This window comes from Rousettus aegyptiacus, unplaced genomic scaffold (genome assembly GCF_014176215.1).
Source record: "Rousettus aegyptiacus isolate mRouAeg1 unplaced genomic scaffold, mRouAeg1.p scaffold_m13_p_15, whole genome shotgun sequence".
Taxonomy (NCBI): Eukaryota; Metazoa; Chordata; class Mammalia; order Chiroptera; family Pteropodidae; genus Rousettus; species Rousettus aegyptiacus.
This window is the reverse complement of record NW_023416290.1, coordinates 33,636,806-33,663,609: the sequence shown is the minus strand read 5'-3', so window position 1 is coordinate 33,663,609 and position 26,804 is coordinate 33,636,806. Positions and strand designations below refer to the sequence as shown.

Genomic DNA, 26,804 nt, shown 5'->3' with positions numbered 1-26,804 from the left:
TCATATATGGCTTTTATTAAGTTGAGGTATATTCCTTCTATACCCAATTTGTTGAGAATGTTTATCATGAAAAGATGTATTACGATTTTGCTGCATCTATCGAGATTATCCTGTGATTTTTATCATTCATTCTATTAATGGGATGCATGACATTTATTGATTTATGTTGAACCATCCTTTGATCTCAGGGATAAATCCCACTTAGTCATGATGTATAATCCTTGTAATGGGTGTTTAAGTTTGGTTTGCTATTATTTTGAGAAATTTTGCATCTATTTCACCAAAGACATGCTGTATAGTTTCTTATAGTGTCCTTATTTGGCTTTACTTATTGATCTGTTTTGTATTTCTTCCTGATTGAGTCTTGGTAGGTTCTTTATTTCTAAAAATTTATGCATTTCTTCAAGGTTATCTAATCTTTTGGCATAAAATAATCGTTCATAGTAATCTCTTATGATCCTATGTATTTCTGTAGTCATTTGTAATGTCTCATCTTTCATTTCTTATTCTTTTTTCTTGTTCAAGCTAAAGATCTGTCAATTTTGTTTATCTTTTTGAAAAACCAGGCCTTATGTTTTTCTGGTCTCTATTTCACTTATTTCTGCTCTGGTCTTTATTATTTCCTTCCTTCTGCTAACTATTCTTTTTGCAGTTTCTTGAGGTGAAAACTTTTGTTTATTGGGCAGCTTTCAATTTCTTAATATATGCATTTGTTGGTGTAAAATACCCTCTCAGAACTGCTTTGCTGGGTAGAGTATTCTTCGGTGGTAGTTTTTATCTTAACACTTTGAATATGTAATTTCACTCTTTCCTGGCCTGTAGGGTTTTGGCTGAGAAATCTGCTGATAGCCAAATGTGGGTTCCTTTGTAGGCTACTTTTCTCCCTAGCTGCATTTAAAATACTTTATCTTTGAATTTTTGGTAGTTTCATTATAACGTGTCCTGGAAAAGGTATTTTCACATTGGGATACTAAGGTCATCTATTAGCTTTGTAAATTTGGATGTCTAAGTCTTTACCCAAGCGAGGAAAGTTTTCAGCTATTATTCCTTTGAATAAATTTTTTTCTCCCTCTCATCTCTGGATGCCCAATTATTCTAGTACTTGCTCTCCTGATTGAGTCCCAAGGATCATAAAGAATTTCTTCACTCTTTTTCATTCGTTTTTTTCCTTCTTTTGTTATTTCTAAGTTCCTATCCTTGTCGTTTATTCTGTTGTCCATCTGTTCTATTCTGCTACAGATGTTCTCTGTTGCATTATCTCATTCATTGGTTTCTTCAGTTCCAATATTTGTTTTTTGTATTTCTTTAGCAAAGAGTTCCTTTTGTTCATGTATTTTTCCTTCCAAATATCATTGAACTATCTTGAGTTTTATTGCAGCTTATTCAGTCTCTCTTCAAAGTAACCAGAGTAGTCCCTCCTTTTCCATGGGGGATAAATTCCAAGACGCCCAGTGGGTGCCGGAAGCTGCGGATAGTACCAAACTCTATACACACTACGTTTTTTTCCTACACATACATACCTACAATAAAGTTTAATATGTAAATCAGGCACAGTAAGAAATAGAACAATTATCGCAATATGCTATAGTAAAAGTTATATGAATGGCTTTGGGGTTATTAAGTAAAATAAGTTACTTGAACATAAGCACTGTGATACTGATAGTCGACCTGATGATAGATGGCTACTGACTAGCCAGCGGGTAGCGTGCGCAGCATGGATACACTGAACAAAGAGGTGATTCACGTCCTGGGCAGGACGGTCAGGGATGGCACAAGATTTCATCATGCTACTCAGAACTATGTGCGATTTAAAACTTATAAATTGCTTATTCCTGGAATTTTCCATTTAATAATTTTGGGCTGTAGTTTATCATAGGTAACTGAAACTGCAAAAAGCAAAACTGTGGATAAGGCAGGGGAGACTACTGTAGTACAAAGTCTTTATCTGCTAGATCACAGCATTCCGTGGCTTTGAGCTTGGTTGTTGGAGAATTATTGATCTCTTTGGTGAGTTAACATATTTTCTTGATTTTTCATGTCCCTTATACTTTTGTACTGCTGGCTTCATATTTTAAGTAGCAGACACCCTGAATCCTTCTTGGTTACCTTCAGATGGAGTACTGATCACTGCGTTGCTATAATGGGGTTCCTCAGCTTTTGAACAGGAAGATCTGTCCTACTATTATCATTCCCTCTTGTGGCAGAATTCTTAACCTTTCACATCTTTTCTTCATATAACTCACCAGATTAGCTCCAGTTTGTGGTTTCTCTCTTGCCACAGATCATGTTTTCTGAGAACACTCCGATTGCCACATCTGCTTTCACTCCAGAGCTTACACAAAGACCTGGCCACTGGGGCGCTGGGAAGATTGAGCAGGAGACCCTAGAGGCCTGTGGGCAGACTTCCTGACGGAGCTCTGAGGCAGTCAGCAGGACCCACACTCCTTTGATGCACGTGGACATTCTTATCTGCTTCCTGTACTCTCCCTTCCCTCCCTAGTAACGGAGGTGCTACCTCAGTACTCTGGGGAGAAATGGATATATCCAGCTGCAACCCACACCACTGGGAAGCCAGGCATTCACTCACTGTTTTCTACCTCCTGTGGGCGAGGCTGCCACACAGGACAGCTTAGCCCACACAGCTGGGTGCTGAGCACGTCACTGTCAACGAAACAGGACTTTTCCTTTCTATGTCTGTCTCTACTGTAAAGTTACTAACACACTCCATGATCTACTTTTACAAAGATTTAATAGCACTAAAGGAGAAAACTATTTTGTTTGCTTGAAGATTAAATACCCATTACAGTAGATTTTCCTTTATGAACAAAGAAATGATATAGTTTGAAAGAAAAATGATATAGTTTAAAATGTACCACTTACCCACAATGATTTTTTAATATTCTATAACTATATAAAATTAAGTACAAAATAGAAATATCAAAAATGATATTCATCTTTCATCTTCACTTCTAAAGAGCAAGAAAATGTTCCAGAAAAAAGAGACTTGACTACAGACTACAGGAACAAATTTGACAGTACACTGAGACCTGAATGCTTTAAGAGATATCTTTACTTTGACTCAGTTCACAAAGGAACTTTCAATATGCTGAGTTCTTCATAATTTCTTTATATTAGGGGAATAAATGTGCTGATGATGAAAACAGGGGAAAGAAGACATTTAAATACTTGGGAACGATATGGAGGTGACAATTCAAATAGAAAAGTAGGCTTAATTTACCTTTATATATGGGTTATTTTGTTATTGCTTACGTAAGTAATTTATAAGGGAAAGTAGTTTTTAAAATCTAGTAAAAAGTGGTAGAAATTTTTGGCAATTTTTGTTCTTAAGAAGGAATGCTTACATATTAGAAAATAAGTTCCTCTTATAATTCTAATAATCACAATTTATTTAATAATCATTTCATTTTACAGACTTAATATTGCATTTCATCTTAGATTATAATACGCAAGTAGTATAAAATGGGATATATATATATATATCTTAGCAGGAAATAAAGGTGATGTAACAATCACTGTTAATGATTTTCACTTTTAAAAATAAATTTTAAAGAAATACATTCTGTCAAACTTAAGCAGACTCCTTCATAGTCCAAAGAAATGTAATTTAACTCAATTTTTTAACAAGTCATTAAAAGAAAATCTATGATATAAATTAACATGTATTTAACCAGTTCCAAATATACTTATTAAATATAAAGATGTTAGCTCTGGTACATAAGAAAATATTTACAACTAATAAAAGCAGATTGTAGAATATACATGTTCTATGTATAAAACAAGTAAAATATTTTATAGCCCAGACCAAGGGATCTTTTCTAAGCCAGGTTTTATCCATGCAACTGCATTACAATGTCATGTCATTAGCATTCCTGGAACACACGCATGCATGAAGGAATCTTGATTTAGAGCTCATACTGCCTTTTCAGGGCCTGCGCATCTTCTAAAGTAAAATGTTTGCTTGGTGTGTCCGAGAGGTCATCAAAAAGCTGTTCAATTTGCTCCTTTTGGTCCTTGCTAATTAGTGTCAACATCATCTGAAAGGAGAAAAATTATATTAGCATAAGATATTAACATTTTAAAGTTACAGACCCTAAAAACAAAACAATATCTATTAATGAGATATTTTGCCACTTACCTTAAATCTTTCTGCTTTACTCAGATATAAAAGATGCTGATATACCAATGAGGGATCTTTATCGATAAGATTAATTTTCAGAGCCTGAATGAGCAGGAGGAACACATCCCCTTCAAGTTTGTTACTCAGCAACATCGGCAAATCTTTCGGTTCAGTGATGGCCAAAAGGTGAGCACAGGCTCTTTTATCCTTTCTAGTGCTGAGAGCATTTATAACCTGACCAAATTCATAGGCATTGTTAGGCTTGGTGACTAGTAGTTTTCCGGAGTATTCTGGCCCATTGCTTGTGTTCCCCTTCTCAGGAGCAAGACAGCCAGTGGAGACCTCCTCTGAGGCCCTTTCAGGCTCTTCACAGCCTTCATTCACCTTCATGGGGGAAAAAATTACAATGTGACACAAACAGCCACTGTACACACATCCCAAGTTACATTTATTAAAATGAGAAGGAACTGAAAAACACAAGTACGTCGTATTTTAGTCATGTTCTAAGTGAAAAGTATATAATTTATAATAAATCACAAAATCTTAGGAAGTTTAAGGTGTAAGTATCCATTCAAAAGTATTCTTTTTAAAGAATATTTTTAACATTGAAAATGACAATAAAATTTTATTGATGATTTTTCATGAATAAAACTGCTGTATTAAAAAAGCCCTATAACAATTTTATCTCTTTTTCATAACTTTTACTTATTTACTTAACGTTTAACAGAGAAGTAAACTTACATTTTTTAATTCTCATACAACAGTTTTTCTTCCCTCTGTAGAGGGAAAAGACTTCCCAGCCTCTCTAACATTTTAGCTTCTCACTCTTAGTGAGAATGTAACACGATAAACGGGGTATTAGTTATTAGTGTTCATGAATACACAGGAACTCGTGAGCTGACATTCTTCACTAAAGGCAAGGCAAGAGCTATAGCTCTAGACGTTGTGTTATCTGAAATCACAAAGGTAGGTTTGATCTTGGGGTAGTTCAAGATCTCTGATGAGGCCAGTCTTGTTTCAGAGTACTATAAAAGGTCTGAATCAAAGTGGAAAATCTCTATGGGGTGTGGCTCGCTGGGCCACTGAAACAAAATCAGCCCTGTTACGATTCTCCAGTTCTACTCTGAAGCAAAGCTTGATGGCCACATGCTCCCAGAACAATCTGGGAGGAAGCAATACAGGGCATAGGCCAGGTGGGCGGGGTGGGGTGGGATGGAAGAGGAAGAACAACCTCAGTTCTGCAGACTTCCAATGCCATCCGGGGCCCAAGCTGGGAAAACATAATGGCTAATTATCACGGCAAAGGAAAAGTCTGTCTTTATAATTGGTTAAAATTTCTTCATTGATCATCAGAATAAAAACCCATTTTTTTTTTTTTTGTAGAACCCATAAGAATGACTTTTGAATCAATAGAAGATCCCCCAAAAGAGTGGTTGTGAAGATAATTAAATCCAAATACCTCCTGAATCTCGATTTTCCTTCTCTCCTTTTCCTTGCTGAATGATGCTGTATTATCCTTAATACTTAGGAATCTGGTTACTTCCTCCAGCTCCATCTTTGCCTCAACAATATCTGAGTCTAGCAGGAGAACTTTATTGAGATCGTTTAAACTTTCCTGATAATTCTGAAAGTAGAAGGCAGAGAAAATAATTTTCATAAGAGGGCACAGACAAGCCCATGTAGGAGTGACGATGATGGGGTGTGTGGTAGGTTCGATTAGCACCACGATTATTAAGTTAGGGCTTTGAATAACACTTGGGCTAAAATATTATATAGCCTGTACCACTGCAAACATCCTCTACTGAAGAAAGAGCACAAAATCTGATGTTATAAGACTCCAGTTCAATCCTGCATCACACAACCTTCACAGTCCCTAACACACAGCAGGCATTTGTTGTGTGCTAAATGAGTAAGTGAAATAATGGACTCCTCACGTTAGCACCTAGGAGCAGTAAAACTGGAACAAGATCCTACTTAACCTTTCCGAGCTTAAGTTTTTCTTATCTTATAAAATAATAACAAAAGTTTCTCTATTCTAGTTTTCACAAGGTTGTACCAAGTAATAAAGAAATTAATGTATGTGTGGTTTAAACCTATAAAGTGCTATATACAAATGTTAGTTGTTACTATAATATTTTGTTCCAAAAACCCTTTAAAGTTGTATACTGTTCAAATAGGCTAGAGTCGACATTTATTCTTCCATAAACAGTTGGACAATATACACTAGAGTGGTTGAGAGAAAAGAAAAGGAATCTAAGTTTAACAAAACACAGCACAGAATCTGATAGATAGCACAGAGAGCTACCACAAAATCAGTCCACTGTGACAGGCCCTATTCTAGAACTACAGGCTGGACCCATGTTCTGATTAAACCAAAATGAATTCTGTGAGGAGGTGAAGAATTCCAGTGATGTGTAACCTTTCTGAGTATTCACATCTCAATAACAGCGTACACTGGAGATTGAGGCACAGGTAAGGTAAGCTAATTGTTATGTGACATTCCTGGGAAAGCAGCTATTAGGCCACATCCCTTCTCCCTCCGGCCGGCAACATACTGGAGCAAGAGTGAGGGAGTGATGTGTTTAAAGACGTAACCTTAAATCTGCTCTAATTTATAAAAAAAGGTAAAGTACTTACAAACTATAGTGTATTATGACCTATTAGTAACAAATCTCTACACACAACTGTGTCAAGACAGCACAGATCGAACTTGCTAGAAAAAAAAAATGACATTGTATTTCCCCTGAAAGTGTTGCAGATGGGACCACACCGAAAGGCAAGTGGGGCAGCAGGGCAACCCGAGGGAGTAATAATGGCCGACTCTGACCATTCTCGGCATTTTGCAAGCATTGTTATTATACTCTCACGACTGCCCTACAAATACTAACTTTTATTGTCTCCATTTTAAAGATGAGGAAACTGAGGCAGAGAGAGACTCTTTGGGACAATCAAGGCAACAATAGCCAGAAGGCGAATGATAATACAGCAGTGAAACTCAAGTGAGGTCTGAAAATAGAGATTTGTAAGCTATAGCCTTGGAAATCAAAGTCCAACAACACAAGAGTCAATGTGATTTTTTTTCCATCCAGAAAAATCTGTGCCTAAAGAGCAATCTTTCTGGTTGCAGGAGACCTAAGAAAGCAGGAAATACACTTTGATAAATGTTAAAACAGAGGCAGGCAAGCGTGATGAGAGGGCAGGAAGGGTGGGGACGACATCGAGCAGGGAGGCAAGGGAAGATGAGGGGGCCGCTCTGCTGGATCCCGATCCCGCAGAGGGGTCAGGCAAGGGACTTTCACTTGACACATGGCAACTGGCCGCTTCCTTTAGTGCCAGGACCTGGGAACACTGTGGGAAAAGGCAGCCGCGGTCACGGCCCTCATGAAAGCTTATGTCTTATGAAGGGGAACAATAAAAAACAAGTAAACAGATGAATCAATAATTACATATGGACCGTCATTAATGCACTTAAAACAAACAAAGGTTGAGATGGATACTAATGAGGGGAACAAATCTCCCTTTGATACATTTGTCAGAGAATACAAGTTCTGAAAAGAAACCAGGCTTGCGGAGTGGAGGGAAGAACAGAGCTCAAAGAGAACAGTGTGGCACTGGCAGAAAGAACATTAAGTTGCTAATGACCTCATCAGGCCTTAAAAAAAAGTATCATCGCAAGTGATGTCATTTACTATTAATAGATGTGCTTAACTATAACAACAATAATTTTGTTACTTTTTGAGGCAGGCACTGTCTTAGCCGCCTCCATGCTCCCAAGGCCTAGCACAGAGGTCTCACTCAATACAAGAAACAAGTTGTCATTAAAAGTAAAATGTTATCTTTTCTTGTGAAGAAGAGCTGTACATTAAGGAAAGTTCTGTACTTTTTAAAACTAGCACACAGAAAAAAAAAAATTAAAGCCAGTTAGAAAACAAAAGATCCAAAAAAAGCAGAGTGTTTGGCTGAGAGCTACTGCCAGGTGAGCCCTGGGCCAACCCTTGCCACAGTCATGGGAGGAGGCGGGCACAGGTGTGCTGCTGAAGCATTTGATAAGCAGTCATAACCTGTGCAGATCCTGAAATTAAATTCACTTGGCACATAACTCAAACTACAGGATATATAAATCGAGCTGTAAGAAGTCAAATCAGAAAAATAAGCTGCAGGCCTCATAATCTAGTGGGTAAGATTGCTGAAATAGGGGATTATTGGTCTGCATCCTAATACAATTTCTAGAATTCATTCCAAGGAAGTATAAAATTCTGGTCTTTCATTAGGTTTACCTTTTGACTTTCAGTCAAGTAAACAAGTTTAGAGTCAGGCAGCCAGAACAAGGTAGACCTGCTCTAAGTCTGGACACACAGAAACTTGTGAGTCACACAGATCTGCTGTCATGTACCCAGATCCATTAAGCACGAAGAGAGTGGAGTAAATTTTCATTGACGATGCCACACACCACCTAGGAAATCTTTAAGAGGTTTACAAATGAATAGATAGGTTGCTAGCAAAAACGGGGCCGGGGGTCGGGGGGAGGGCGCGGATGGGGCCAGGTCACACAGTCACTGCAAGTACAGTGGGGCTGTGGACCCTCAGGATTAGTGGGCACATCCTCATGCTGGGAGGGTGGTGCACCCCAGTCCCAAGGGCACAGGACCCTTTTAGACCTCATCTGCTATACCTCTTCAGCTGCCTATTCATCTGTTAGCCTTATAACATCCCTCTTAACAAACTGAGAAGGGGGCGGGGGAGGGCGGGCAGCGGCATGGCTCCGCTGGCATGGGGGTCGTCTCACAGAATCTGCACAGGTGTGTGTGGCTGTGCTGAAACCTGAGTAGGTCTAGATCTAGAAAAGACTGATCGCTCAGTACACACAGACCGTACTCATTTAATATACTATGCAAAAACATGACTGCCCTCTCCCCTAAAACACTTGGTTTTACAGAATATACTTTTAGATATTTCCCTGTGATGGGCATTAAAAGATCTCAAACTCAATAAGGTCAAAACCAAACTCCCCCTTGCCCCCTCCTTCTCCCGCATTCCCGCCAGGACTACACTGCACCGGTCACCAGCGCCAGAAATCTGGGAGGCGCCCGCTTTGATCCTTCTTCCACACAGTTCACTGCTCAGTGTGTCCTGTCAACTTTACCTTCACACGACCTTCAATGAATCCCTCGCCTTCTGGTACTGGCCAAATTGTGTCCCCTTGGAAATTCCTATGTTAACAGCCTAACCCACAGAACCTCAGAATGGAGACAGGTTCTTTAAAAAGGTAATCGAGTTAAAATAAGGTTAGGGTGGGTCCTAATCCAATATGACTGGTGTCCTTATAAAAGAGGAAATCTAGACACAGAAATGTGTAGAGAGAGGAAAAAGTGAAGACACAGGGAGAAGACTAGCCATCCACAAGCCACGGAGAGGGGCCTGGAACACATCCTTCCTGTGTCGCAGGCCACAAGAGCCAACCCTGCCAACGCCTTAATCTCAGGCTCTAGCCTTTGGAACTATGAGGAAACAAATGTCAGCTGTTTAAGGCAGAGGTCCCCGACCTTTGTGGCACCAGGTGCTCCTATGAGAGTCTAATGCCTGATGATCTGAGGTGAAGCTGAGGCGGTGGTGCTAGCGCTGGGGAGCGGCTGCAAACACAGATGAAGCTTCGCTTGCTGGCCCGCCGCTCACCTCCTGCTGTGCAGCCCAGTTCCCAACAGGCCTTGGACCTGTACTGGTCTGCGGCCCTGGTTTAAGCCACCACCTGTGGTACTTTGTTACGGCAGCCCTAGCAAACTAAGACACCTTCTCTCCTGCCTCTGCCATTACCTGCCTTTAGGCATCTGCCTCTCACATATCTCCTTACTACATGCTGGGCCCCCTTTGATCCACTTTCTACAATGTCCCCAAAGCTGGCCCATCATGCTGCCCTTTACCACTCCCTGGGGTTCCCATTATCTTCGGGATCAAGCCCAGCCCCAAAACATGGCCTCCCAGGCCTCCATGATCTGACTATCTCTCTCCATTCCCACTCACACCCGTGCCTGGCCTCCAGCTGTACCAGCCCATAAAGTTCATAAAAAACATACACAAGGATATCAGAGCAGCTTTACCCAAAAAGACCCAAACTGGAAACACTTAAACGTCATTAACTGGTAAATACATAAAATAACTTGTGATACAGTCATACAGCTCAGCAATAAAAAGAAACATTTCCTGATATTCACATAATATGGATGAATCTCAGATGTTATGCTGAATAAACCAAAGAGTACATTCTACATTTTTGTTAATGTCAAAAAAAAAAAGCACAACTAACCCCAGTGACACAAATCAGATGAATGGTGGTGGGGGTGGAAGGAGGGAGATGGGAAATGTTCCTTGTCTTGACTGGGGTGGGGTGCTGGCTACATAGGAACGTATATTACTAAAGTCAATGACCAAATTAAGAAAATAAGCCCATTTACAACTGCATCAAAAGAATTCAATACATAGGAATAAATTTAACCAAGGAAGTGAAAGACTTGTACACTGAAAACTACATGACACTGATGAGAGAAACTGAAGACACAATAGAGGAAAGATGTTCCGTGCTCATGGGTGGAAAGAATTAACACTGTTAAAATGTCCATACTACCTAAAACAACCCACAGATTCAATGCAACCCCAATCAAAATACCAATGGCATTTTTCACAGAAATAGGACGAATAATCCTAAATCTGTATAGAACCACAAAACACTCCAAATACCCAAAGCAATCTTAAAAAAAATAAAGCAGAGGCATCACACTTTCTGGTTTCAAACTATATTACAAAGCTATAGTAATCAGAACAGTACGATACTGGCATAAACACACAAACTTAGATCAAGGAAACGAAACACAGAGCCCTAGAAATAAATCCATGAACATAAAGTCAATTAATCTATAATGAAGGAGCCAAGAATTCTCATTGGTAAAAGGACAGACTCTTCAATAAATGGTGTCAGGAAATCTGGACAGCTACACGCAGGAGAATAAAGCTAGCCCGCTATCTTATGCCATACATAAAAATCAACTCAAAATGGATTAAGCTTGATTGTTAAGACCTGAAACCATAAAACTAGAAGAAAACAGACAGTAAGCTCTTTGGCTTTCATCTTGGAGATGATTTTTTGGATTTGACACCAGAAGCAAAGGCAGCAAAAGCAAAAATAAACAAAATGGGACTATATCAAACTAAAAAGCTTCTGCACAGCCTAGAAAACCATTAATAAAATGAAAAAGTAATCTACTGAGTGGTAAAAAAAAAATCTGCAAATCATATATGTGATAAGGAATTAATATCCAAAATATATTTTTAAAAAAACCCACATAGCTCAACAGCAAAAAAAAAAAAAAAAAAAAAAAAAAAAAAAAAAAAAACCAATTAAAAAATGAGCAGATGAACATCAAAGACATACTTACAGGTACATGAAAAGATGCTTAACATCACTTAACCTTAGGGAAATGCAAATCAAAACCACAACGAGATATTGCTTTATACTTGTTAGAATGGCTATTATCAAAAAGGCCAAAAAAAAGTGTTGGTAAAGATGTGGAGAGAAGGGAACCCTCATGCACTGTTGGTGGGAATGTAAATCAGTACAGCCACTATGGAAAGGAGTACAAAGGTTCCTCAAAAATTTAAAAATAGAACTACCTTATGACCCAGCAATTCCACTTCCAAGTCTTTATCCAAAGAAAAAACACTGATTCGAAAAGACACCCCACCTCCAAATTCACTGCAGCATTATTTATAATAGCCAAGACATGGAAACACCGATGGATGAATGGATAAAGTGGTATATATACATGCTGGAATATTATTCAGCCATAAAAAAGAAGGCAATCCTGCCATTTGTAACCATATGTATGGATTTTGAGGGCATTATACTAAGTGAAATAAGTCAAAGAAAGACAATTACCATATGTGCAATTAAACTGATGTATGGAATCTAAGGGAAAAAACAAAAACAAAAACAAAAAAACAACAAAAAACCCGAATTCAGACACAGAGAACAAACTGGTGGCTGCCAGAAGTGAGGTGGGGGATGGGGGATGGGTGGTCTGGGTGAAGGTGGTCAACAGGTACAAGTTTCCAATTATACAATAAGTCATGAGAATATAATGTACAGTATGGTGACTATAGTTAATAATACTATATTATATATTTGATAGTTGCTAAGAGAGTAGATCTTAAAAGTTCTTCTCACAAGAAAAATTTTGTAACTAAGTGTGGTAATAGATGTTAATGAGACATAATACAGTGATCATTCTGTGATACATACATATACTGAATCATTATGCTGTATACCTGGAACTAATAAAATATTATGTCGATTATATCTCAATTTAAAAATCTTTAAAGAGAAAAAAATCCAAGATCTGCACACTGTGAATTTCACTGTATTAGACCTTAATCAAATTGACTCTTAACATTCACTCAAGTTTTCCACGTGGAAGAAACAGCATTAACAAAAGCATAATTATATAATACTTTCTTTGAAAATAACGGTGTAGTTTTCTTAGAGAAGAACGCCATCCAATAGTCTCATACTGACCACCAGCTGCTTTAAGGCCCAAATCACTAAGGGACCCCAGTCTATGTCTCTATCATCTTCCATTCTGACTCCTTCCTCCCTCCCGCCCCACCCCCCACCGCCAGACAACCCCAGTTCTTTGCTGGTGGCATTGCTGGTAGCCTTCAGTAATTCAGTAAAAAATCTCCCTGTCCCTTAAAGTAAACCTATTGTAACTGATAACAGTCCTTAGGAAATCAGGAAATAAACCATAATTTTTGGGCTGGAAGTAATTGTAGACATTATCTAGCTCCACGTTGTAATTAGGGAAAATCTGAGGCCTACTCCAAAGTTTTAGGACTGATTAGTACAGAACTAGGATTAAGTCCCAGAATAATCTTGCTCCTATTCCATGATCCCATGTTCATTAAAACTACATTTGCTCAGAGCTGAAGTTTACATATTGAAATGCAGATTTCCTCACCTTGAGTCCTTTATGAGCAAGAGCTCGTCTATAGCAAGCTTTGACATTGCCATTGTCTATCTGCAGTGCCTGATCACAGTCCTGCTTTGCCTCTTCGAACCGGCACAGCTTCAAGTAACAGAGAGCTCTGGTATGAAGTAATGGAACTCAGTATTATACAAGGTAAAAATAATGCATCTATAAACTTAGACAGCTAATAAAAATCAAAATAGCTCAATAAGTCTATTTCCATACCACAGCTGTTTCTCAATTGAAAACTAACACTTTACTCCAATTATGGCATTTTCTTGCAATACATATAATTATGGCACTGGGGATACAACTGCAAATAAAATACAGTCCCAGCCCTCAAGGAGGCTGCAATCCAGCAGAATAGACAGACAACTGAAGCAAGCAAACGCAATAAAATCTGTAAAGGATGCTCTAGGAGGACACAGCTGATGGTGCCGAGGAGAGGGGAAGAACAATTAGGAAAGACCTGGAAGTGATATTTAAGTTGAAGCCCCAAGTATTAAGTGAGAATTATCCAACGCAAAGGCACTGGGCTGAGAGTTAAGATGTAGGGAAGGGAGGAGGCCAGGGCCCAGCATGTGCAAAGTTCTACGGTGAGAGAACACTGTGTTCTTAATGGAGTAAGAAGAACTCTATATGGCTATAGCACACGGATGAGGCTAGCAAAGTGGGCAGGCCAGAACATGAAGGGCTTTATAAATCATGGCAAGGAGATCGAGCTTTATCCTGAATTTCAAGGAAGTCCATTGATGAGTTTTTAAGTAGGGGCTGGCCTGTTCACTATGTTTAAAAAAGATCACTCTGGCTGCAACTTGGAGGACGAGATGAGAGGGAACAGGACAGTGCAGGCATACCAGAAAGGGTGTTGTCGATGGACAGGAGATAGCGGTTACCCGGAGCAGGGAATGGTGGTGAGGGTGGAGAAAAGGCTCATGCTGAAGAAAAATTTAGAACCTAAAGACATCCACACTTCCGCCAGACTGGGAGAGAGAGCCCTTGGTCAGGGATGGTAACGCATCATAAGTGCAGAAGGGAGGGAAGTGCTCAGGACCAAAGCTCAGAGACAGAGATTTGGGGGCCATAAACGGAAGGTGGTAAATGAAGCTGAGGAGAGGATAAGATGGCCAGAAAGCATGCAGAGTGAAAAAGGGATCTACACTTTTAGAAACCCAAGAATACCAGGGACAGAAAAGCCTGTAGAGGCGGAAGATGAAAGCCGGGCAAGAGAGCCGTCAGCACTGTGGCCACAGGGAGAGGGAGGTTTCCAGGGAAAACCAAGTGGCGTTAGTGCCCAACACTGCAGAGGCTGAACAGGAGGAGGGCAGGAAAAGGCCTTTTGAATTTAGTGACAAATTTTTGGCAAAGAGGTTGGCAATAGAGGAAAACGTACCCAAACAAGGCAGTGAGAAGTTAAAAAGAATTCATCTCAAATAGGTAGAAAAACTCGTCCTGTGAGTCCCTACTCTTTAGGAACCATACCTCATTTCTTTCTTATCAAACCAGACTCTATATACTCACTAAAATTCTCCAAATCACCATATTCTAGATAATTATCTTTTACCATAATGTGGTAAAGATGGCACCTGAGCAGCATCCTAGAACAATCTATCTGTCTATTACTACTACATACTCAGATGCTGGCCTCTTCCCTTCGCACTTGAGGAGAAAATGGGCACGTAAGACACTAGTTTGGAAGGGAAGGGATTCCTACTCCTGCTGTGGAGGATAATGCTCAGGCAGGCCAGCTGCAGCAAGGCCACCCAGCCAGGAATGATCAGGTGCAAAGGCGTAATGCTGATGAACCACACCTCCAAGCTCACGCATCTCATGTTTCAATCTCTCCAGAACTCCTATGGCCCCACCTCTTTGAAAAACTCACTTAGGACAATTAGTTACATAAATTTTCAGAACCACAGAAAAGAACCTTGGCAATTAATGTCTACATTTTTTTTAATCAAAAATATTAACGTAAATATATAAAGTTACAAAGAACTTACCTGTTTGTATAAATGGCACATTCCTTATTATTAATCTTTAAACATTCACTGTATTTACTAAGGGCATCTTTATAGTTTTTGTCCTTTACACATTGATTTCCTTCTTCTTTAAGGGTTTTAAACATTTTTTCATCTATGGAACACAAAAAATAAAAAAGGAGGAAGTTTTCATATAAGTACCTCTACAAAATCTTAAGTACATCTGTAAGTAAATCATCTATTGCAAATTAACTTGACCCTGCACCATCTAGAGCTATAGTCTAAATGGAACAAAGTTTTATAAATTAAAAAGACAAGTTGGCTATAAGTAAAAATAATCATACAATTATGACATTTTTTTCAAATTAGAAAATAAACACAAGTAATTCCATCATTTTATCCATACTGGCATGCCTTCTTTTCTCTGCTGGCGGTATAAATATTTAGTGTTTGGGTAAATAAATATTTCATGAAAAATAAATGAACTTGTTAAAGCCTGAAGTAGATATTTGTCTAGTACCCCAACTTTCCTTGGAAAGTCATAACTCTTCTACTCTCTGCTCCTGTGGTATAAAGCGAACCCTACTCTAGCCCTACCTTTTGGGGATAATCTTTGCTTTATTAATCAGCACATTACATTCCCTTGGCCAAAATAATCTAACTGGTCAGGGGTGGGTCTATGAGATCCAATAAGCTACACCAGGATTTTTGTGGCAGTGAAGGTCATTCGTGCTCTTTTCCATGGAAGGAGGATGAAAGGAGGAGCTATGTCACCATCCTGTGAGACAAAGGGACAGTGTGTCTGCGAACAGGGCCAACAGAGCAAAAGAAAGGCCAACTAGAGAGCTAAGGAAGAATTCTGAGTCCTAAATCCAACCATCCCTGCAGCTACTCTTCTTGTAGACTTTTCCACAATAGGAGCCAATACACAACCATTTTTGCTTAAGCTATTAAGGGTTAGGTTTCCTGGTATCCGCGATCAGAGTCCCAACTATTATCATTACCCATTGTCTTGCAGTGGTCATGGCTGACTATGTGCTCAGGATCCATTTTCTCCTTCCCAGGGATACCTTGCAGCTATCACCCCCCTCCTATTAGGCCCTTGTGTTGAGAGGAACAGGAACAGACATCATAAGCCAATCTGGGCATGGCATTTCTAGATCATAGGGATTGGCTCAAGAATGTCACATGACCCATTAGAAAAAGTGTCCACAGAATTCGAGCCAATAGAACAATAGGATAAAAAAGCTACAGCTCTGGGGCAACATATTTCTTAAATTAACATGATTTAAACATGACTCTTAAATTAATGCCGCCAAAAGCAATGGAGTCTCTCACTGTTTGGACTGGTATGTGCAGACATGAAGCCTAAAACTGCTATGGTTCTACTGTTCCTGGCCAGAGCCTGGGTCCTGATGAGCCATGCACGATTTCAGAAATCTACCTGGGCCCTCCCAGTTACATGAGCCAAAACCATTCCTTACAATTGTCAAGAGATTTTCTGTTACTTAGAACCAAAGGTTTCTAACACACATAAAGTATTAAAATTTAAAGTTTTAAATCTATGTAGTAACTTTACCCTATGGAGTAATTTGATTGAAAATAAAAATCCTTAACTTAAAAATTAAAACATACCTTTAAATTGATCTAAATATGATCTAAAAATCTTGATGTGGTAAATTTATGGTATAAACCTGAATGTAAATAATAATCTTATTTGTCCCTTTGCACAAACAGTATGACATATGAGTTAATTGTTCATCTTTTATTATGAAGAGCAGAATATTTGTCTAATTTTCACATTTCAAAAGGTCGTATACAATGGGACCAAATGACCCTCCTCAGGAATCCTGGTATACATGAGCCCTAAAATAATGTTACAGAGGATATTTTCCCCTCAATTTGCTAAAAAACTTTCCTCAAACTTTTCTTCCCCCGATGTTCGTAAATCTTCGGTATCTATTCTCACTACCAATGAGTACATGATAAATAGAAACAGCTGATTATACCTGTGCTTAGGATTTGCCCTCACAAATCTCCGGCGTGGTCAGTAGGTGCACTCTGTTCATAACAAACTTCCCTTCACTGAGCAAACACTTTTGGCCAGGCTCTGTTAATAATGGGCTTGAGGAAACTAGAGAGCTCCATGACTTTCCTAGGACTGCTAGATCGTCTAAAAGCCTTGGTGGATGTTCCCTGCATCTCTTTCTAGGCAATGAGGGTCTAATACAAGCCATTAAGACATTATGGCTCAGGAACTTCAAGGTATCTACAAGGTGAAGCTCAGCTCAGGAAAAGACATGCAGCTCCTAAGAATGCAGGAGAAATGGGAGCTCAACTGCCTTTAAACCAGAAAGAGTGAAGCCACATGTATTAAACACTCTGCCCAAAGCAGAAGTAGGTATGACAGCAATGCAGATATGGTAACTACTATGATATAAGGCAGAAGGAAGTGCCCGTTAGACAGTTACATTGTAGGGTTTTATTTATTTCAAATACATCACTCTTATTATTTTAGCCTTGTCACATACATGGTATAGTAGAAGACTATATGCTACTTACTTTTTTTCTTAATAACGACACTAACTTAATCTCTATTGAGGTTATTATAACCTTATACAGTCAGCATGTGCTAAATATTTTATATGCTTATCTCCATTTTTTCCTGAGAACAACTCCACAGGACAGTTATTCATTTTACCCCCTTTTCGTATACACTAAGATGCTGGAGGTGTGAAGCAACTTCTTAAGACTCTGAAGTTAGAAAGGGGGAGAACAGAGTGTTAACATAATACCAGGTCTAAAGCCTAAGTTTATGCTTATTCTTCTGCTTTACTGTGAAAATATATACAAGGCTTAAAATAACCCTCAGAAAAAAGAGGTGTTGGTTTCCCCTACCTGTGGTGCCTGGTTGGTGATGGTTGCTGGAATCGCCCACTTGGTCTGGAGGCATCCCTGCTGTGGGTCGCCAAGCTCGCAACTGCACAGAAGTGGGCACAGAAGGAATGGGTGACAACTTCTCCCGCCAGCTTGGACCATCCAGATCCATTAAAATTCTTGTTATTCTAAAGAGAAAAATGAGTTTTCTCTATTGATTATGCAATTTGTGTTTTATATTACCAAAGGTCATATCAAGAGTAAGATTTACCAAAAAAAGAGTAGGATTTACAAATGCTACATACATTTGTGTATTTCCCTGTAGAAAACATACAATCTTGAGCTATCTGTTGTCCACATAAATGGTCTTCAAAAGGACTTTTAAAAGTTGCCAAAAACTATGTAACTTTAGATCCTTTTTTGTATCAAAGAAAAAAATTAAGACACTTCTAATTGGCTTAAAATTTTAATTTTTGCAAAAGTGAAATATAAATTAAAATTTGGGAAGCCTAGAAGAAATGACCCACGACATTTAAAATAATTACTAAATTGACAATGTACTACTAGAGACTATTCAGTACTTTAGAATTTCTATGGCCAAACTATATACTAAAAAGAAATGTACAAAATTGGCTGCTAAAACTGTTACTGGAACACTGCTTTTTCTTTAAACATTTACATATGGTTAATATTCATGTAGTAATACTCTTACTTGGTATTTTTTTGCTTCTCTAAAATTATCCACTCATTTTGGTCTCATATGCATAAAGATGAAAAAAATAGGATACTGGAGTCTACTTCAAGGGCCCTTGTATTAATGACATTTATTAAAGGTCATCATAAAACTCAGATTAACATCTCTGATTATCACTTTCTCAACATTTTAAACATACAAAACATCATACTTTTATTTAAAATAGAATCATGTCTTTGGGATGAATCTGGTTTTAAAAAGGTGGTCCCCAAGACTGAAGGTTTACTGGTAATTAATAAAATGCATTAGAGTTACAGAGCTCAGTAATACTTTTTGTGTGAAAAATTTTTATATTTATATAGAGACACATAGTTTCCCTACGGTTTCTTCACCTGAAATCTCAATAGTGATCTGTGGTTATGATAAGCAAATTATCATATATTTTAGCGTAAAAAAATAAATCTGAAAATAATATACAACCACCCACAACTGCAGGGGAAAAAAAGCTTTAGAAAAAAGAATTTTAAAGCAAAACTTGTATTACCAGCAAATAGGAAGGAAGAAGCAGCTGAAAAGAGATGATGTGTTGCCAGGAAGTAAATAAGTATATGCAGGGAAATGTAACATATAAGATTCCTGGAGAGGAAGAGAGGAATATGGTTAATGGAAGACAGAAACAAAATAAGCACAGCTGTTTAAATTTTTTAAAAAGTTGCTGTTGCTTAGATGGAAAAGCAAGAGTAAATATGGGATTCATGAAAAGGAACAGTGAAATTTTAAAAATGGCTATTTTATAGAAAAATGTATACAGCGAAACCTGACAAAGCTTCATCATCATAAAATGATATACCAGCAAGAACCAATTAGAAAAAATGAATGTCTTAAAAGTCAATATGTATAAAGAACCCTCTTGAGCACATATAAAAAGTATTAATACAATCCTCAAAAAATTAAACAGAATTATCATAATAACCTAGCAATTCCACTTCTAGGAACTAAAAACAGGTAGGCAAACAAAAACCTGTACCAGAATGTTCATAGCAGCACTATTCACAATAGTCAAAAGGTGGAAACAACTAAAATATACATCAAATGATGAATGGACAAATAAAGTGTGGTATTATCCATGAAGTAGAATATTATTCACCCATAAAAAATACAGATACGTGCGACACCACGGATGAACCTTGAAAACATGTGCCAAGTGAAAGAAGCCAAACACAAGGTACATGTCCTATGACTGCATTTATATCAACTATCTAGAATAGGTAAATCCATAGACACAGAAAGTAAATTAATGGCATCAGGGGTTGGGAGGAGGGAGAATGAGGAATGATGGTTTAATGAAGACAGTTTCTTTTTGGTGTGATGGAATGTTTTGGAACTAGAGATGGTGTATAACATTGTGAATGTACTAAAAGGCCACTAAATTGTACATTTTAAAATAGCTAATTTTATGTTATGCTGCAATTTTTTTAAAAAACTATAATGCAGAAGGTTCAGAAACGTGAGAAATCAGTCTCTCATCCATGTATTTCTCCCTCAGCCTATTGCTGAACTACATTTCCTAAAATACTTTTTCAAAAGGCCCCTCCTGTCAGATACTTCAGGTGTCTTCCCACTTTGTTTCATAAGAGCCCCTAACTTGCTGAGATTTTATTTTCCCTGACCATCTCGGAGACCACAGGACAGAGGATGGGCAAATTGAAAGCAGAGCCTCAAAGCACAGGAGTGAACTACGCAGTCTGTTAAAGAATGCATTCATGCAACACATTTTTACTGAGGATATCTACTGTGCAAGGCACTGCAACTAAAGATGGATAAAACACAATTCCTGATCTCAAGGAACTCCGAGAAGAATGAGAGAAAACAATTTACAGAAAGAGAGGGACAGAGAATTTACAAACAATATGGAGCTGGGTAATAAGAGAAGGCACCGTGTTCTGCAGGCAGCAAGAAAGGAAGCCTAAAGTGCATGTACGTGGTGGGAGGAGATGGGTGGATCACGTAGAATCATTTCCTAGGAAGCACGTCCTCTCCTAAAGGGTGGGAGGAATTAACCAGACCAGAAAGGGGGAAGGGCTTTCACGCACATATGAGGCAGCAGATGACACACAGTGAAGCGGCTATGCAGTTGGGCAAATGACTTAGAGAGCTCCCAAGTGACACTGACTGACTTTACAAGCTCGAGATCAAGGAGGCTGTGAATGCCCAAGGTTTGATCTAGCTCCAGTCTAGAGCCAAGAACCAATATATATCCCTTTCTTCCAGATAGGCTGGGGTCACAGAGGTTCTGTGACCACAGAGTGGAAGCTCCATGGAATGCCTGTCAGTTCTACATACAGATCCTTCCAACAGCTTTCTCCCAAGTGCAGTGGGACCATGCGGTGAGTGAGGTAAGGCATGACTTTAAAAAGTAAATTTATCCGCAACACTCCATTCTCATTTTCTACAATTTTGCTCAAGGTCTTCTCAGATTCTACCAGTGCCCTTCAAAGACCACCTCGAATCTCTCTCTCCAACACCTGCAGCCCGCAGACAAAGGTGGCCTGAACTCTTGGTGATGCCCTTAATAATAAATTTTCACACTTGGGGATAATCTGTTTTAAGTTTTTCCCCTTAGCTATATTCTAGTTTGCTTAGACAGAGACTATCATTTTTTTTCTCTTTTTTGTCTTTTTTTTTGTGGGGAGTGGAACATGGTACATTAGACCAATACAGGGTACAGTGTAACACACAAATACTTAAGAAGTTATACTTTGGACATATGGGATCGGAAAATATTATACATAACTAGAAATGCTATACAACTAGTAATTTTCAAATTTCATCTGAAAGCGATCTATGAAGTCTGAATTCTTACCTTCCCATTCTCACTCAGGGAGTAAACAGGTCATAATGAACCAAATTCTAATCATAAATTGATATGCATCCTACTGAGTGTCTGTGTAAAGGGCATATAACACAAACTACCTAGCAGGCTCTTAAAGACATCCACTCTCCTGAACAGAAACAACAGATGTTGTGTTGCCACTGACAGATGTGGTAGCAATGAACATCTGCAAACTCTATAGAGTAAGATTCAACATGGCAGTTTTCACTATATTCTTTATCTTGTCTGATAACTCGCACAGATTTATATCACTGAAAACACTTTCCTAACCCGATAGATATTTACCAATTCTAAAATGAAATGAAATTCTGTGTATTTTGAGCAGCACAAATAACCTATATCCTGTGCTATAAAACAAATAGGATATTCAAAAAATAAAATAGGATATTCACTGAACAGTAGAAAATGGACCAGGAAACAAATATAAAACTATAAGACAACTCAGAATATATCATGAAATAGAAATTAAGTTAGAGAGAACTGTTGATTTTGATGGAATGATAGAAGGCAGTCATTTTGGAGGAAGAATTGCAAAACTTATTGCATAAAAGGCTTAAATTTCTTGGTAATTAGGATAAATTTCTTGGTAAATAAAATTCACAGGAATAAAACATATCCCTCTGTATCAATGGGAACGACATGGATTTTTAGTGTACAAAATACTAAAAAAATATATGAAAATAGTAACCAAAGTAATAAAAATTGAAATAAGAATATAATTTTACTTAGAATATCAGCATTTTATAAAACATAAATTAATGTTTACAAGGGTATGCTATTAAATATAACATACTCATCGTTACCGATATCTACCAAGCAGTTATTATACTAAATCTTTTGCAGACAGCATACTTATACAAATTATACTACTCCATTAAATATTTACAACACCCTTATGAAGTAGGTGTTTACTAGCATCACTTTACAATAAATGCATACATACATACACACACAAACGCACACAGAGCAATTAAGAACCCGTCCACACAGTCAGCTAGAGGTGAACTGCGGCTTCAACTCACGTGGTCTGATTAAAGATTCCACCTACTTAACAACAGCACTATGCTGAAAAGCAACACAAACTTTTCTAAAAAGCGTTTTAAGCACATTGCATCAAAGATCTTAAAAAATACATATTCTTTAATATCTTAATTTCTAGATTTATAACCCAAGTATTCTAAAATATGAACAAAGGCTTATACAGCTGAATAACACATAATTATGAAACAGTGAAAACAATTGTCTATTATAATAGTTAATTAAATTACGACATAATTTATGAAACATTACATCAATGTACATTAATCAAATTTTCATATCACAAAACATGTGATATATGAAAAATTTTTTAAATGATGGTAAAGCAAGGGTATATATGAACACAAAATTGAGAATAACTGTCATCTTGAATTAATGAAGGAATTTATAATATTCTATTTAAGTAGAAAATTGGGTACAAATTCTTCATTTTATTATTAACATCTTATTCATTTGTACTTCTTAATGTTCATTTGTATGCATCTATGTTTTGCCTACAGCACCTGGTCTTCCTAGGTGGTCTCCCATCCAAGTACTAACCAGGCCCAACCCTGCTTAGCTTCTGAGATCAGATGAGATCAGGCTCATTCAGGGTAGCATGGCCGGAGACTCATTTGTATTTATTAAATATGTTATAAAACAGTCTAAAAACAAAAATGCAATATAAAGTGATATGTTGATTATGACAAAAATATGAATATTTTTAAAGGCCCTGTTAAAAACAAAGAAATAGTCCAAAACTTTCATGGGACTGTTCTTGGTTGTTATAGTGCTTCTTATTGTTCTATGACTCAGTTTACTTTCCCAATTAAATTAAATGTATCATAGTTCCAGTTTTTTAAAAAAGGGGCAGTCATTCACGTAAATAACTGAGAGCACATCTGTACTTTGATGTCCTTCTTAAAGGAGGGAAAGAAAAAAAATCAAATTACATTATAAAACATCTAGACCTCGGAGGTAGCTGCCTCAGATCAGGTTACCTGTTAATACTGTCATTTGCTATCTGGATTCCGCAGTCTATTTGCAACACCGTTTTATAATCCACATAAGCTTTCTGATACTGCTCTAACGTTTCATAGGCCATTGCTCGTCGAAGAAGAGGTTTGATTGAGAATGGATGAAGTTCCAAAGCCCTAAAGACGACAAAAATATTACATCATTTGTTTTGAAAATTACTCTTTAACTTACACTAACTGAATGTATACTGTAAAACAGGACTCTCAAATACACACCTACCTGATAATTCATCTTGGGAACCCGGCAACATACCAGAAAGATAAATCCAGAATGGCAAAGCAATCAAATCTATGGCTACTTCCTTTTAAACGAGTACCAAAGCTCTCTTTCCCCCACTGAGCCTGAGCTCCCTGGCAGCAGGCAGTGTGCCTCACCCACCACCCTCACCCCAACACCCTCACAGCCCCCTGTACCCTCACCCCCAATACACCCCCCCCCCACCTTGCACCCTAACAAAGCCCACTATGGCACCAGGCACAAAATAGGCTTTCAGCTGATTCTTGTTAACTGACAAATTAAAAGGAAAGTTTTTATTGGCACATATGTATTTAATAAGGTATCTTAGCACAGAACCACAAAAATTTGCATTACTGTTTGAAAATCAGCCATCTAAAACCTAATACGGTTTATTAAGATTTACTTCTGCCAAAGAGCTTCAAAACTAGACCAGCGGGAATCAAGGAAGAAAGTCATGAACTTTCATCTTTCACTTTTTAGCCTATGAAGTATTTCCAATATCACTAGAGATAATTTCAAGGTTACGTTCCTTGGTTTTGTCTGAAGTAATGGTTTAAATCTACTCCACTACTTAATATACTTCATTATATTCTGAAATAAAACATATAATTAAGATTGTATTTATAAATTAAACTTCTGTAGTCTCAGTTTTCATAAAATTAACTAAAACTGTAAATATCTCTGGACTCCGTGAACAGATCCTATGAAGAGCCTACTTCCTGTATAAACCACTAAAAAGTATGCACCAGGCCGTCCACGTTGGGGACTGCAGGTTTGCTCTTCTGGCTAATTCTTATGTGACAACCAGTGTGCATGTCAGCTACTTAACTTGCTTCAGGGAAAGCATGAGCAAGGACTGCTTTATTTTTCCCCCCAAATTACTGGAGATCTGCTGTCTATTGTCTATAGTGTTCTGACTGAACATCTGCTACTTGCTAGTGACTGCAGACCTCATCCAAACTCACAACAAGCCTGCAAAGTAAGTATTATGTTCCCTTTGCAGGTAAAGAAATGGAGAGACAAATGGAACAATCTGCCCACATGTCAGTTCTTTCGAATTTAAGCTTCGGGAAGGCAAGAACATTGCCTGTCTGGAGCACCACTACATTCCCAGGGCCTAGATCCACACCAGGGCCACAGAGGCACTCTTAAGGGCCTGCATTCTTTCTACCACAAACATATATGAAAACACTACAAATAAAGAAACTCAGAGTCATCGGCCACTCGCACACCTTCACAATTCTCCAGTGTACAGACACTGAACTGCACATGTGGGTGTGTTCCTGGAGTCGATACCACAGTTGTTCTAGAAATGTCATTAAGCCTAATTAGCTTCATTTCTCTGAAAAAGAACCAATTTGCTCTGCCTAGGTGTTAGGATTATGGGTGATTTTAATCTCTTTTTTGTGTTGTACTGGGTTTTACATTTTTTTCTATAATAGATATGTATTACTTTTGTAACCAATAAGTTATATAAAAAATAAAAATAAAATCAAGTAAAAACACCTAAACACTAGAAAACAGATCTCTGGGCACCAGAATCTATCATCTGCACCAATGACTTAAATCTAGCTTAGTTTAATGTTTATGGGCTATTAACAACACGAACAGCCACAGGACTATCCCCCTTCCACCGCAGACTTCCAAAACCCAGATACTATTAATCCACTCAAGATGGACCAGAGATAGGTGCAGAATCTAAAATTGAGTGAAATGATGCATTTAATTTTTAGCACATTGAGTCGGCTTTAGCTCAGTTACTTTGTCATGGCAGACTACTAATATTTAGCCCTCCTCAGCCTAGTAAATGCAAGGTGTTTTTCTCTTTAACCACAATCCTGAAAATAAATATGGGCTTATAAATGGAAATTCCACAAAAGAAAAAAGGGGGAAAAAAAAGCATCCATTCATAAAAACACAGAGAACTTTTAAACCAGAATTTACAAAAGCTTAACTATTCAAGTTCACACAGTTATGACCCTGAACAGTCTTCTAATTTCAGCTGTCAGAGAGTAGCAAAGATGAGCAAAATAGGGAATTATTAGGCATCATTCATTTGTAATGGGGCCTATCAAAATATTCTCAGTGGAAAGCCACTGAAAGATATTTGGTGCGGTTTAGATAACCCAAAAAAGTTCTCTAACACAACAGTCCCCAACCTTTTTGGCACCAGGGACCGTTGCTCCTATCTATGAGAATCTAATGCCTAATGATCTGAAGTGGAGCTGAGGCAGTGATGCTAACCCTGGGGTGGCTGCAAACAGAGATGAAGCTTCCCTCTCTCACCTGCCACTCACCTTTTGCTTGGTACCCGTCTGCAGACCAGGGGTTGTAGACACCTGCTCTAATGGATGAAAAGTTTTTTTTTTTTTTTAGCTCATAAACAATTATAAGAACCAGAAAAGAATTTATAGAATTAAGCTTTTAAACATTTGCTTAGGCATCATAACCCCATTTCATGTTTCACCTGGAAGCCTAAAATAGAAGCGAGGAGAGGGCCAGCATCTAGAGCCCCTTGAGCTCCTTAAACACTCCTTACACTCACAACAGTAATTCTTTCCATGTGCCCCTGGGAAAACATCTCAGAGGAAGTGCTTCAGAGTAGACCTAAAGAGTCGATATACTTAAAATCAAATACTTTTCCCCCAAAATGCATAAAAGTTATTTTTATAGGTTCCCCCCCCTTTCAAATTTTGCCATGAGTTTTTCATTTTCAGTGTTTGACTACTGCTATCACTTATATTGTACTAAAGGGTCATACACAAAACAATTCTCCAAAGAGCAGAGATAATTAACTGAAAAGTTAAAAAATAGGCTTCCTTTAAAATGTATGCAATCTTTTGAAGTGAAAATAGTCATATTTCTGCTAATAAATGATTCCTAGCTCATACAAATTTAAATACACCCCTATTTCAAC

General features: G+C 38.0%; 1 protein-coding gene and 1 non-coding gene across 5 annotated transcripts in view; both read right to left on the bottom strand.

Annotated features, from left to right (window-relative positions):
* Window positions 1-2,732: 2,732 nt before the first annotated feature.
* Window positions 2,733-26,804, bottom strand: part of SPAG1 (sperm associated antigen 1) — a 58,476-nt gene continuing 34,404 nt past the window's right edge. For 3 of the 4 annotated variants that reach the window (XM_036232898.1, XM_036232900.1, XM_036232899.1), the window contains 7 exons: window positions 23,614-23,766; window positions 18,030-18,196; window positions 15,153-15,285; window positions 13,144-13,270; window positions 5,598-5,762; window positions 4,157-4,522; window positions 2,733-4,055 (listed from right to left, as the gene is read on the bottom strand). In XM_036232898.1, coding sequence (XP_036088791.1) covers window positions 3,924-4,055; window positions 4,157-4,522; window positions 5,598-5,762; window positions 13,144-13,270; window positions 15,153-15,285; window positions 18,030-18,196; window positions 23,614-23,766 — 1,243 coding nt within the window. In that variant the 3' untranslated portion in view covers window positions 2,733-3,923. The remainder of the gene's footprint in view (window positions 4,056-4,156; window positions 4,523-5,597; window positions 5,763-13,143; window positions 13,271-15,152; window positions 15,286-18,029; window positions 18,197-23,613; window positions 23,767-26,804) is intronic. The other variant, XM_036232901.1, reaches the window with a different exon arrangement.
* On the bottom strand, window positions 23,125-23,243 carry LOC118612353. Its single transcript, XR_004954806.1, has one exon. It is a non-coding gene; the product is annotated as a 5S ribosomal RNA (ribosomal RNA).